General features: G+C 49.4%; 1 protein-coding gene across 7 annotated transcripts in view; it reads right to left on the bottom strand.

Moving 5' to 3' along the window:
* Window positions 1–13,652, bottom strand: part of MACROD1 (mono-ADP ribosylhydrolase 1) — a 197,112-nt gene extending 183,460 nt beyond the window's left edge. For 4 of the 7 annotated variants that reach the window (XM_053277725.1, XM_053277724.1, XM_053277722.1 and 1 more), the window contains exons 1-3: window positions 13,193–13,651; window positions 10,006–10,107; window positions 7,204–7,323 (exon numbers count right to left, since the gene is read on the bottom strand). In XM_053277725.1, the coding sequence (XP_053133700.1) occupies window positions 7,204–7,323; window positions 10,006–10,107; window positions 13,193–13,460 (490 nt within the window). In that variant the 5' untranslated portion in view covers window positions 13,461–13,651. Of the gene's footprint in view, window positions 1–7,203; window positions 7,324–10,005; window positions 10,108–13,192 lie in introns of all 7 variants that reach the window. The other 3 variants (XR_008312180.1, XR_008312181.1, XR_008312182.1) reach the window with 1 other exon arrangement.
* Between the last annotated feature and the right edge of the window lie 605 nt (window positions 13,653–14,257).

Genomic DNA, 14,257 nt, shown 5'->3' with positions numbered 1-14,257 from the left:
TGGATAAAGGTTGAAATGTGGGGAACACAAAAGGAAGAGATGGCAAGAAGAACCACCACCCAAAAGGAGCAAGGAACCCAAACACAGAAGCAGGGGAAGCAAAATGTACTGCGCAGGTAAAGAATCTTGTTTTCAAGACACCCAAGGTCTCCCGCTGTCACTGCAATCCGTTTCATCCGGAACCTCAGCCATCTTTCCTCCTCTGCGAGTTTCTATCTGCTCCAGCTAACCAGGGCAACCCTTTTACTGCATCCAAAAGTGTGTTTTTTAAAAATGGATTAATCTGATTAAATCGAGGGAACACTGCATCCCACTCACAACCTGCATTCATGTTTACTGTGGGTGCCAGGCAGAGAGAGATGCAAGCCTCCTAAGAATCCTCAAAAATCATTGTGCGCTGCAAAATTCCTTTGATTTCTCTAGAGCAGAAAGCTTCCGATTCACCCTGAAATTTCACTTTAGGTAGCATTACCTGAAGGGCTATGGTCTGACTGAAGAAATCCTAGTTAATGGATCAAACTAGTTTTGAATCCAATGGGTCTGCATGGATTTGCACAGGGCACTTAAACGTAGAGGCAGGCTAGAAGAGGATTTCCCTCCTGTGTGTGAGAGAGGAGTGAGTCTCTTTTCCAGGATGACTCTCGCCATCTGCAGCCTTTAGAAATGCTTATATTTAAAGTAATTAACTTTCTTTAAAGATGTGCAGCCTGGTTATCTATTAATCCAACTGAATAATTAACTAAACAACTTTTAATGGGCTAAGATGGCATTAATGGAGTAAATTGCAGCCTTAATCCCTAGAATAGATGGTGGTTTGCTTCCAGTCCGAAATCTACAATAACGGGGATTGGTCCAGGAGACAGGGGGGCGTCCCAGGTAACTGTGAGCATTCTAGGCAGAACCCAACCTCACACAGCCATTTGTTCATAGGCAAAGCCAAACAGACACTGACCCTGATGCCTGCCAATATGCCAAGTGGGGCTCATGCTTATGACCAATGTCAGGATTCGTCCTCGCAGCAGCAGGAGGCGGCAGTTTAATGATCTTTGAAACCTCCCTGTGAAATATAGCCCAGTGGTGACAATAAACGGGAGAAGAGACAAGAGCCATCTGATGGGGAAGTGCTCCAGACTTAGCCATGCAGAAAGCTGCTGCAAATCTCCAGTTTTATGGCAATTTTTACAGCCAAAAGGTGGAAAGAGACAAGAGGGGAGTGGGGATTAAAACAGAGGAATGGGTCTGCCTGGTGGTCCCACTTGTTGCAGCTCTCCAAGGCAGGAGAGAAAGTCTGCCTAAAACCCTCAGAGGGGTCCCTGGGGAGGTTGTGCTGGTGCCTCGGAATGGCCAAGTAGTCTGAGGCGCCAGGCGCCAGCCTTACTTGTTTTAATATTGCACAGTTTCTGCACCCACGGTTCTCACTTCTCCAAAACTCTTTGTGCATCTCAGTAAATAATCAGTCCCTGACAGGCTGGAGCCAATACCTCTGTTCCCAAACTAGAGGCCGCAAGAGGGCCTGAAGATGGATTAAATCTTCTTTCTTTCTTTTTTTTTTTAATGTAAGGGAACATCCCAGCAACAGCCACTGAGAGTAGCATGCTGGGCAGGGCTGAAGAGGGGAAAATGCTGCTCCAGAAAAATCACTGCAAGTTTCTTCTTGCAGACGACAAACTCAGATCAAATCTGAGAAGTCCCATAATGGAGTCCCTGTGACTTTCCAGGGATGGCTTCCTTTGCTGTGCAAAACCGCAATGCCATGATCTCCCATAAAGGGAAATGGTGCTCTTTGTTCAGGACCCTCCAGAAAGCACCTCAGAGGTGTTTCAATAAGTGGGTTTAATTAATCCAATCCAAGAAAGCCAGATTGTTAATCTATTAAGAGATCTTTTCAGAACTGATAGTCCGAGGTGGGGCTGAAGAACAAAGCAAGTAATAAATATTTCTCCCTCCGGAAAGTGCCGAGAAGGGGTTCTTTGACCTTGGCTGCAAAGCCAAGGCAGTCCAGGGAGCAGCAGCAGGGGCTTGATGGCGCTTGGGGGACATAAAGCGCGTGGTTTTATTCACCAAGTCAGAAAGCCACTCAAAGTTATTTAATGCAATAAAAATGGGAGATAAAAGTTGTCCATTAAAACTTCACACCAAAGCCCCTGACTCGCGCCATCAGACCAGCACTTTATAACCATCTCTTTGCAACGCAGATGAGCGAGTCTCCCCAGTCGGGAACTGCTCCGAGGGGAAGCGGTGGAGAGGAGAGTCTATAAAGAGGAGCCCAGAGAAGAAGAGAGATCCGGATAATGATGGGGAGGCTGGCCCGGTTTGTTAAGCAGCCGTGCTCGGGAGCGGAGTGCCAAGCTGGTAGGCTGGGGGCTTCCCAGAGATCTTGAGTCTATCAGCTGCCAAATCATGAGCATTTTCTTTTTAAAGGCTAGCATGCTCGTCTAGATTTACATATGTCAAATTGAATGGACCACTTCAGGGTGCAGATGTCGGATGCCTCTTCTTTGTTTAAATATCTCTTTTAAAAACCATATTCCAAAGAGGCAAAAACTTGATGAAGTAAAGGATTGGATTAGAACCTTTTCCCCGCCCCAATATGCTCTCTTTCTACTGCAGAAATCTTTTTTCTTTTACATGGGTAGAAAAACAGGTCCTTATGTGGCAGTATAGTCATCGTGCTTATGTGGGACTATATGGCAGTATACTCCATTCTACCTGCTCAAGACCGCACCATGTCCCCCCTCATTCTGTTGAATGTGTAGACCAGTCCGGTACAGAATCGAGAGGTTTGATAAGCCTCTTGGGTCAATCGTAAGACAGCTGCCAGAGTCAAGCAGAGTCTGTTCAAGGCGGCTACATTGAGCTGTTTATAGTCTGCACCCAAAGTGCCACACTCACAATATACAAAGCACACACAACATTTATGCAAAACATACCGATTTTGCATAAACACACACCATGCATAGGTTGCATTCAGGGCCTGTTCTTTGAACTTGACTAGCATCACAGTGACAGGAGACGGGGGAGCAAGCTGCAGCAGGAGCAGATGGTGACTGGCAGCTGTGAAAGGGGGCCAGGGAGCCACGCACAGTGCCAAAGCTCCCTGGAGAACAGACCCTTTCCCAAATATGGGCCCAGATCTAGCTGAAGTTAGTCAGCAGCAACCAAGCCCTGTGACTGAAGCTGGTCATGACTAACTGGTTCCATTGGTTTCGAGTGGAGGCAATGTTTTACCTTGCAATTTGGCTGGGCCATCGCTGACCTCTCCCTGGTGTCTGGGGCAAGAGACATGCAAGCTACATCAATGCACTTCTCTTCCGGAATATCTGTTTGGATACGCAGACTTTCACAGGCTCCAGAACCTGGGGGGAAGCTGGCTGTCAGTCCAGGTGGGGAAAGAAGCAAGTGCATGGTCTAAAACAGGCGGAGACTAAGATTCAAGGAAGCAACCAGGGAAAGGGAGCTGGGAGCTTAAGCAAATACCAAAGACAAGTCAGGTGGGTACTGCAGCCGAGACCACAGAGCTCAGTCTCCCAGACTTGCAGTGGAAATCGAACCCAGGATGCCCAGGAGATTAAGACTACACAAAGCTGCCTTCTACTTAGTCGGGCCACTGGTTCATCTAGGTCAGGTTTGTCTGCACTGGCTGGCAGCAACTCTCCAAGGTTTCAAGCTGGAGTCTTTCCCAACCCAGCTACCAGGAGTTAACTTGGGGCCTTCTGAATGCACAGTAGAGGCTCTTCCACTGAGCTATGGCCTCATCCCCACCCCGTGACTGCTGGGACCTCTGGTTTGAGATGCACCTGATTCTTTACACTCTCTTCCTTATTTGACCGGGATCCTATCCCCCTCTTTCCAAAGAATCTATTTCATATGCATGCATACACACAGTGCCTTGGGGCATCTCCAGGACCTCTCTGAAGACCCCTCTGGAAACGTTTTACATTTAACCTTCTGCCTCCCACTCAGAAAGAAAGAAAGGACTCCAGATTCTGGGATGGCAACGCTGCTTGGAGTGACGACTCCTCAGCATGCAGCCACCCCCACTTCTAGGCTCAGCTCATCCACCCTGGGCAAGAGGAAAGGTCCAGCCCAAAACCTGAGCTTCCCCTGGCTGGACTCCAGCCTCCTTCCCCTCCGCTCGAGCGTCAGCAAACATCCATGAGCGATTGGGCTGCCAAAGTGACAGGTGAAACGATTTACAGCGACAGTTCGGCAGCGTAATATCTGCCTGGAGCTTTGTCTCCTGCACTTCGCGGTCCCATAACTATTGTCGTTATAAGGTGGCGATTCATAATACAGAGGATACACGGCGGTGAAATCCATTCATCTATCCATAAAACACCCAGCTGGGAGAAAAGCCGTGCTTGGCTGCATGCCGGTCTTTCCACCAGCCCATTTGCCTGCAGTTCCTTCCCTCTCAGAAAGCTCGAGCAGAATCTTGGCCCATGCAGGAACCCCTCCAATCAGAAGCGGAAGCAATCCATGACCCTATGTGAGACCAGTCAGGTTCCAGGCTCCCTCCGTGTCTGTGGTTTGCAAGAAATGCAGCGCAGGGGTGGTCAGAGAAGCAGAGGATCCCCTTACCCAAAAGGGGGGGGCAGGGAAGAGTGCCACAGTTTGGAATGGGGTTGTGTGTGGTGCAAAGCGGGATGTAAGTCAAAGAAAGAACAAGACTCTGGGAGCTCTTTCAGCAGCAGTTCTCTGGCTCACAGTGCCTCTGCAAGGTGTCAAACTTGGCTCTTGAGAATCCTTCCCAGCCAGGATCCCTGAGCCCCTAAGAGTTGCCACAACATATCCTGCAATTCACTTACAAACATATTTATACCTGCTCCTAGGAAGGGGCTCTCCAGGCAGCGATTCACCATCACAGAATCCTAACCAAATGACAGCCACCTGAATGTGTCTTCACAGCCAGTGAACCCACCACCCAACAAGAGAACACAAGAACAGCCCTGTTGGATCAGGCCCAAGAAGGTCCATCTAGTCCAGTATCCCACCAGATGCCACCGAGAAGCCCACAGGCCGGAGCTGATGGCTTGCCCTCTCTCCTGCTGCTACTCCCCTGCAACTGGAGAGGAGAGCTGGTCTTGTGGTAGCAAGCATTACTTGTCCCCTTAGCTAAGCAGGGTATTCAGAGGCACCCTGCCTCTGGCTAGAGGTGGCCTATAGGCCTCAGACCAGAGAGCCACATTAGAACACTCCCCTGCGTACAATACAAATCCCTGCATGTAGAAAACCAGCACACCAGGCAGAGATTCTCTGGCCTAGTTCCCTTGATCGACAGGGGCTTCAGCAGACCTTTAAGGACCAAACAATGAGCTCACCATTGACCCCATGTGGCTCTCTCAACAGCAGCAAGGGAGGCCCTGATGCAGACTGGGACTGCAATGGAAAAAGAGTAAGGCTCTTTGCCCATCACAGTCCCAGTACAAATCAGGCCCCCTCTCAGTTGTTATTTGCGGGCAGGAGAAGCAAGTACGCACAGGCCAGTTACCGTGACATAACCAACCTTTCTGGAGGTGCACAACATGCTTCCCACCCACCCACCTCGCCCCCACACACAACACCAGAGTGCTTGACACTGCCACAGCAGCAGCTAACAGCTCCTGGCCTCGATCCGTGCAGGTAATTACTCACAGCTAATGATAATTATCGGGTCTCCTAGAATTTAATGGACACGTATTATAGTCCCGCTTGCGACTTTACATATGAATTAAGCACATATGGGCTTCATGATGCACAGAGGCAGGATTTATGAAGCGCCAACAAAACCCCTTGTTAGCAAAGACTTTTATTCCACTAATAAACAGTGTGATTTATAGACGCAGAGAAATTAATACCAGGACAGGCCTTGGAATTGTGAGGTTTTGGCGCCCTCTTGTGCTTGCAGGAAGGAATGAAGGAAGGTCCTTGCAATCTCAGCCAAGTGTGTACACATTTCTTTAAAATGGACTTCCCAATTTGTTTGATTCCTTCAGGGCTACTTGCCTCTCCCCCACTATCAGAACTTACAGTGTGTTTAACAGACGCACTTCACAGATATTAAAATGCAGGTTCAGTCTTTTGCCTCACATTCTCCCTCCACTATTTCGGGCAAGTTGGCTGCCTCTCCCCCCCACCCCGACCCTGAAAATAATTTTTAAAGCACCGCTTTAAGTTTATTCAACTGAATGTTCACTTGATCACTTTCCCCCGCCTTTTAATTTAAGTTGACAACCTGCTCTAAGAGCATTAGTGGGATATAGGTTTGGGATGGTACAGCAGGTGCCTGTTATTCAGTGCTGAGCGCTGCTCAGTCCTGGAAAGAAGATGGCCCACTTGTACAAAATGTGGTGCCTCCACAGCATTAATCTTGCTGCCCAAATTATACATGCACCCTCACCCTTCCTTACACGCATTTGTAACCGTTCCTTACACACATACCTTGTGACCACTTTTACCTACCTTGTTTCTTTCCTGTCATGTAACGCCATCCCTCCAGCAACGCCAGATGTTTGCACTGATGTTCATATACTCTATTTAAACCAACTTACTCCTTTGCTTAAGGGAACATTCAGCTTCATCACCCCAGAAACACATCATCTCCCCCCACCCCTTGTATGCATCTTCATCATTGCCCCAGTCATTTATACTCAAAAATGCATTTTGTGTCACTTGAAAATCCACACTCCGCATTTGTAATCAGCAAGAGACAGAAAGCCTTTAGGTTATGCAGGGCTTGCAGGTTTTTGAAATACCACCCAAATCAGCACAGTATTATGTTTCCCAAAGGGAATGGCATGGCGAGGTGAACTACTGGATAGTGAGGAATAGTGAGATGATCAACCACAGGGCAGTGGCCCCTCTTTCAAATTGCCTTGGACTGGGGAAAGTAGCATAGCTAACCTGCTGAAAGGATATCAGGTACTCTGCAGGATCAGCACTGCTACAAAGTCTGGACACACACCATTTTTGAGAGAGAAGTGGTGGTGGCAGCACAGTGAGCCCATCACTGCCCAAGGTACACACTTCCACTTCTTTTATCCTGTGTTCCAACAGGAACGTGAGGCACCAAAAAAACCCCTCAACACCTGCTTGACCCCTCTGCCTTTTTCAGACTCCAGAATCCTGGCACTTTGGCTCCCACAGAGTGCAAAAGCTCCGCTCCCCGCACCCAAAGCCAAAACCAACCCTGGCCTCAAAGAGCAGAGACCCGAGCTCACTCACCAGCATTGACAACTGCATCCACCTCCAGCTTGGTAATGTCTCCACGGAAGAGGGAGATCTTCTCATTCAGGTGGTTGTCCTTTGGGAAGATGGTTTCTTCAGGTTGCTTAACCCGGGCACCTAACAAAGATGACAAAAAGCAGAGGAAGGAAGTGACTGAGCTGCACATCAGATCTTGCCTCTGCTATGAACACACTTGGTGGCTTCAAGTATACTGCTCCCACCAGCCTCAGCTTTCCCATTTGCAAAATGTAGATAATAATACTTGCTTGTTAAAGGTTACAAGAAGATTAATTCCTGTGAAGTGCTTTGAATACTCAAAAGTGCTATACAAACGCTATGTGTTGCACTTAGGTCACGCATATGGTGACAGGCCCAATTGGACAGCTGAGGCCACACAGATCAGTACTGCCCAACAACTTATGGATGGGGTGTGCTTGCACCTCTTAGTTCTTTAGCAGAAGGAGGCAGAGCAAACTATCCCTCCTTCGCCCACATCCTCCCAGGATGCTCCATAGTTACACTGCTGTTCCTTGTCCCCTGCAAAGAGTAACAGAAGAGTAACTTACAAGCACACACACCAGTCTATGGGGTGGGGTGGATAAGCAGACTGTAATGTTTATTACTACATAGATTTGCTGGCAGAAAGACCCTGTTCTTGATGCTTAAAACTCAGCCCCAAAGAAACAGGTCTGTACTCCAAAAAAGGCTCCATGATAAAACGGCCCATCATTCTTAAAGGTTAACAGTGGCCACAGGAAGGGGGCATTCAGTGCAAGGGTAGGAGGGGTGAATCCTTCCCTTTAAGCCATTTCCCACAATGTACACTCCTCTCCCAAGCTGCTATTTTGCCCCATAGAGGAAATGTTTACGGGTAACCAAATCATCTCCCCAGCCCCATAGCGATCTGAAGTTTTGGTTTTTTTAAGTGCAAGAAACTCCATCATGGATCACATTATTATTGTTTAGAATATTTATATATTGACTTTCAACAAGAAGTTCTCAGAGCAGATTATTTAACAAAAGAAAAGTGAAGATGGTTTCTGTCCCAAAAGGGCTCACGACCTACAAATAAGCACAAAGAAGATATCAGCAACAGCCACGGGGAGGGATGCAGTACTGGGTTGAATTGTGTCAGAATCAGTCCTGACTCAGAGATCTTCCAAGTTTAGCTATGCCTTGCCTGCCTGCTGAGACAGCACCTCAACACTCTCAAGTGAGTGACTCTCACTCAGTAACTCTACTCACAACTCACTAGTTCCATCCAGCCACTCCTGAGGGGAGTTTCAATCCAGAACAGGACAAATAGGGACAGTTGTGTGTCCTGTGTGAGGTGTAGTTGTGTCCCCTGTGTGAGGGGGCTAGGAATGCAAATATCTAAGAGAAGGTCTTCCTTGTTGTTAGCCCCTCTGCCCACTGAAATCACCTAGGTGCTTTCCAGACTAGCTGCTCATCAGCAGCAAAATGCCTCTGTTCAGGTAAGTTGCATTCAGATCGTAAACAGCAGCGGGAACAGTCTCGCAGCAACCAACAACCCCTGCTAACTTGGCAAGGAGGCACCTTTCAACGTGGCGATTCTCTTTATTTAGCAGAGGGAGAGTAACTGGCCCTCTCCATCCCCGGCACAGTACTTCCAGTGACTGTTGCTGGTGTCTCTCTTACGTTTCTTTTTAGATTGTGAGCCCTTTGGGGACAGGGATCCATCTTATTTATTTGTTATTTCTCTGTGTAAACCACCCTGAGCCTTTTTTGAAAGGGCGGTATAGAAATAGAATTAAATAAATAAAATGACAACCTGAAAAAAAGTAGTTTTTTCACGCCGGATATACAACATCCTTGCTCTATATCACAGCAATTAAATTTGCAACAAGGCATTGGAAATGTGAATGGCACCTCTCTGCGCAGGGAGTGTGGTGTCATGATGCAAGGAGTGTGGAAGCACACTTTCAAGATACGTCCTGACCCCATTGTAGGGTCTAGTCAGGAAAGTGCCCGGGAGAGGTGCATCTGCAGTTGCCAGCAGCTTCCCTGGTGGGCTACTCAGGGAGGGGCCTTCTTTATTGCTGCTCTGAGGCTTTGGAATGCACTCCCTGCTGAAATAAGAGCTTCCCCATCTCTTACAGCTTTTAAAAACTCTTAAGATGCATTTATTCACCCAAGCTTTATAACTAGATTTGTGGCTTTAAATTGTTTTAATAAACCGCCCAGAGATGTGAGTTTGGGGCGGTGTACAAATATGCTAAATAAATAGGTTTGAGATGAAGGTGGGGTTGGGACAATGACTGTTGGTGTCACAAGGGTGTTGCTAACTCCCCAAAGCAGAGGAAGGCATTGATGGTGTGGGGAGGGGGTGGTCTTTGTTCCCCAGGTACAGTTTTGCAGGTTCTCCCAACACCTTTCTCTCCTTCTCAGCTTTCCAACATACCTCTTCTGCTAATGCAGCAAAGCAGTTCAAGACTAGAGAAGAGGTGGATTTAAACAGATGAAAAATTATACATCTTATAGAACATGCATGCAACTCTGTCCATAGCTGAGTGGCAGAGCACTCTGAAGACAGACAGTCCCAGATTTCTTCAACCCCCAATATTATATACCCAGTTAAAGGATCACAAGACTGGAAAAGATTCCTCTTTGCCAGAGCCGCTGCCAGACAGAATAGGCAGTAGATGATATAACAATCAAGCTTTGGATAAAACAAATTTCATATATTCAGAGCCCCTGTCCACAAAATCACTCTTCATTAACAGTCAGCTTCCCCCAAGGACGGTTTGCCTACCAAGGCAATTAAAGAGAGAGACTCACTCTTGGCCATTTCCTTCCATGTAGGTATTTGCTTCAATTTGATGAAGTCCTTGGTGTAATAATGATCTCGCCTCTGCTTGTTGTTCAGGCCTTTCAGAAATGCTAAACAGCCAACAGAAGCGGTGGAGGGAACAGAAGGAACACAACAGTTAATGGGAGAGGAACTTGCAAAGGAGGCCAAGAGAAGAACTTTCAAAACCAAGTTCGAATCCCCACTGCTACTATATTGGGCAGCAGCGATATAAGAAAATGCTGAAAGGCATCATCTCAGACTACACGGGAGGAGGCCATAGTCAAACCCTCTTGGATTCTACCACAAAAACCCACAGGGCTCTGTGGTTGCCAGGAGTCGAAATCGACTTGACGGCACACTTTATCTTTACCTTACTTTGCCATGCAAAGCGATGGTAGAATCCCTCATTCTCCTGAGCAGGGGTAGCGAGCCCTTTTGGCAAGTGGGCTACAAGTCCAAAGAATGAGCATGCAGCAGCACACATGCAGCAACACACAAGTGCCCCCCCCACACCCACACACACTGGGGTGCTTTTCCCGTGGTGATTTTTCACCTTTGCTGAGGTGCAATCAAGCCACTGCAAGGTGGGACTCACGCACCCCCAAATCCCTGCAGAGAAACATTAGCAGAGCCCCGATACCAGCTCAACTTGGGGTGGGCTCAGTACCCCTCACACTGACAGAACTGGAGCCCCGTCCTCTTTTCTCCCACACCATTGGGGGTTGCATGTTGAGGCACCGGGGTCTGCAGCCCCCACGGCTCATTTGTCCTTTTTTGTCTTTACCGAGAGAGGTGCCACACGCATTTTCCTCCTCGGGCGCCCAAACGGCTTAGGAAACAAAGCCAGGAGCCCCTCAGAAGCCCTGCTGTCCTTCCTTCATTAGGCCCCACAACAATGGGCTTCAGAGAGAATCCTTGGTCAAGGGCATGTTCAAAACTTAAAGCATTTTAGGCAGAGACGGGAGCCCACACACACCTCGCCCCGGCTCGGCTACTGTTGAGGCCAGGTTCCTTGGCTTCAGTCGCTTTTAAAAACAAAAACCTTTTCATGACGCTTTGAAAGTGCCCTTGGCAAGGGAATTGATCCAAGCGGTGTTGGGCCTAACAGAGATCGCCATGAGGGGGCTTCTGAGGGGGGGTTTCTTGGGGTCCCCAGACAGCCTGTCGTTCTGCTTTATTTAGGCCCGTGTGGGTCCATGATTTCTTAGTGGTCGTCTGCGTCTCCATCCAGCCAAACAAGTCCTCAGAGCTGTTTACACGACAAGGTTGGCCTGTCCTAATAAAGCAGCTGGCAATATTTACAAAGCAGCTCACACGTTTACCAAACTCTCAAGCTCCACAGAAGGCACAGCTGCCCTCTTGAGGGCAACACTTTTGTTTGGGGATTCCTCCCCCCCCCCTTTCAGGGGACCACCAAGGTGGCTACTGTTTGTGCCCCTGAGGGGGCCTTGGCAGGCTGGCCCCCTCCTCAGGCAAGGTAGGCCCCCAGAGAGCCCCGTGAGGTGCCTCGAGGTGGTTGCTAGGCAACCAGGGCCTGGGCTCTTCCAGGGATTCCCAGATGTCGCTGACTACAACTCCCATAACCCCCAAGCAAAAGCCATTGCAGCCGGGGATTCTTGGAGTTGTAGTCAACAACAACATCCGGGGAGCCCTGTTAGCGGGAACACTGCAGCTCCCCTCAAGCAGCCCCCCCCCCCCCCGCTAGGCCCCGCCATGCCTGAGGCAATTCGCCCCTGTCCACATCCCCTCTTGAGGGAGGCCACTCTGTTTCTGACAGGATTTCCACGTCTCTAGACAAAGTGCCTGACAGGCAGAAATTAAACAGATGAAATTAAACCCACGGCATTCTCTCCTGTCTTCCCCCTGCAGGGCCGCCAATTCTGACTGAAGCTCTTCCTGGATATTCCCCCCACCCCAAGTCCTCCTCACAATATCAAGCCCTTAAGAACTCTCCAAAGCCATCTTGGAGGTTTCAGTTGCTTCACATTGTGCAAAGCCCTGGACGGAAAGAAATGTTTTTTTTCCTCCCTCAGGGAACATCAAGAGTTGGCAACCTCACCCAGGATCCTCTGCAATGCACATGCAAAGCCATATGGGAAAGGGATGGATTTCTAAATGCTTCCTGAAGGAAGACGCTCTGAAAATCAGAGAGGGGTGTGTGTGTGTGTGTGAGAGAGAGTCCAGGGGTATTTTCCAGATATCGTGTGTGTGTCTGTGAATAACTCGGATATATGAAAACCATGGGGTGTGTTTTTCTCCTCTGGTGAAAGCGGACAGGACTGGTCAGGCTTACTTGCCGCTCTTTTTACTAGCCACGCTCGAGTGCCTTTTAAAAGACCAGTCATCCTCAACAAACGAAGTCTGCCGCATCACTTGCCTTCCTAGGCCAGGGTGAAGCTTCGCCTGTTTTAACTTCGGCACGCCGAGCTGCACTTGAAAGCATAGCAGCAGGGCCAGTCTTTAAAAGGTGGCAACCCTGTAAAAACGTGCACATGCCTAGCAGGACACCGGCCAGCAGGTGCATCCCTCCCCGCCCCCCGCCCGGCACCAACTCTTGGTCTTGCAAGAGCCCTTGTTCCTAACTGAGAGTGTGTGGTTTTGGATTCTCTAGGCCAGGGGTCCTCAGCCTTAGGTCCCCAGACGTTGATGGACTTCAACTCCCATAACCCCCAGCCCCAATGGCCTTTGGTTGGGGATTATGGGAGTTGGAGTCCAATCACATCTGAGGACCCCAGGCTGGGAATCTCTGCTCTAGGCCATTGGGAAGCACATGGCTGGCCTCCTAGGACACCCTTTAGGCCCCATGATGCACCGCGGGGGGGGGAGAGACGGCTCCAAGGGTGCCAGAGACGAAACGCACGGCCTGGGCACAGGCTTCTTGGTTTGGCACCCGGGCAGGGAAAAAACCGAGCCCTTGCTTGTGTGGCTGGTCGGGTTTTTTTAGCTTGGCCCCTGGAGGAACGAAGCAGCAGGGGCAGCGTGGCTCACTGCCGCAAACCCCATCCATGGCACCCTATTTGGGGGGCGCTATTTAAACTGCCCTGGCAACCAGGCCAGGGGGCAGCCTGGGACTGGCAGACTGGGGCAAGCAAGTGTCCTTGGGCATGGCCCCATCGACACGCCACACGCACGCACGCCCTAGCCCCCACCCCGACATCTCCCCCTCACACTTACATTTAGCCTCCTTCCAGTCAGTGGAGGTGGTCAGATCCACCTTGGCCGCCATAGCCAAGGGAGGAGCCGCTGCCCAGCTGCGGAAGCCCCTGGCAAACACCCAGTGTGCAGGCACCCTGCTGCTGGGGACCCTGCCTTCCCTGCCCGTGCCCTGCCTTCCCCCGTTCGGCAGTGGGAGGAGGCAGCCGCCCCAGACCCGCACCAACAGCCTCCCAAGGAGAGTTCCAGGCAGCCTGCTGCTGGGCAGCAACATAAAGAATCCTGGCATGGCTGCCAGGCACTGGGAGCATGCACTGGGCTTTGGGCCTGGCTGCCCTGGTTGGTCCCTTAGCAGGCGAGGAAATTCCTCTCCCTTATTTATAACCCCTAGTATTTAGGTGGGAGAGTGGGGTAGGATTGCAAGCTGCAGCTGCTGCCACCACACACAACAAGATTAGGGCCTTCCACTTGCAAGCTCCCCCCCCCGCCCCCGCCGTCCCTCCTCTGATGTGAGGTCTTCTGGGAAATGTAGTTCCTGCCTGGTTGCATTTGCAATTCTTTCCTGCTGCAGCGCTAATACAAAACCAGGCAGCGTTTGACTCAAGACTTCTTTCACTCGGCAAAAACGAAGAAACAAAATCACACAAGACCATTGGCCCAGAAAAGGATTATTAATGGGGGTGGGGGGGGGAGAGTAGCAAATGTTATCTTCAGATATGTATGTGTTGTGTGAGAAATATCTTATGAATCAATATGCAAAATATGCCCACCATAAAGAAGCTATGCATATAAAAGATCTATAAAATCATGTACTATTGTAATTTGTAGGCACCAAATAATGCAGCTGAAGTCAAAACAGCATTTAATCAGCCCACATACTCTGAATTGACCTTTTCTTCTCCATGACTGAGCAAAGTTATCCCTTACTGTCCATGCAGAATCCGAGCATATTTATTCAGGAACCAGTCCCACTATATTCAGTGAGAAACTGTGCATAATATTTCATCCTTCATGAGGTATAGGGTTCAGGGCTAAGAGAGCTTCCCTCATCACAAAGGACTCGTTTTACCGTTCTTGGAGGGCTGG

This window comes from Hemicordylus capensis, chromosome 14 (genome assembly GCF_027244095.1).
Source record: "Hemicordylus capensis ecotype Gifberg chromosome 14, rHemCap1.1.pri, whole genome shotgun sequence".
Classification (NCBI taxonomy): Eukaryota; Metazoa; Chordata; class Lepidosauria; order Squamata; family Cordylidae; genus Hemicordylus; species Hemicordylus capensis.
Note: the sequence above shows the minus strand (reverse complement) of the source record. Positions and strands in the feature narration are given on the sequence as shown.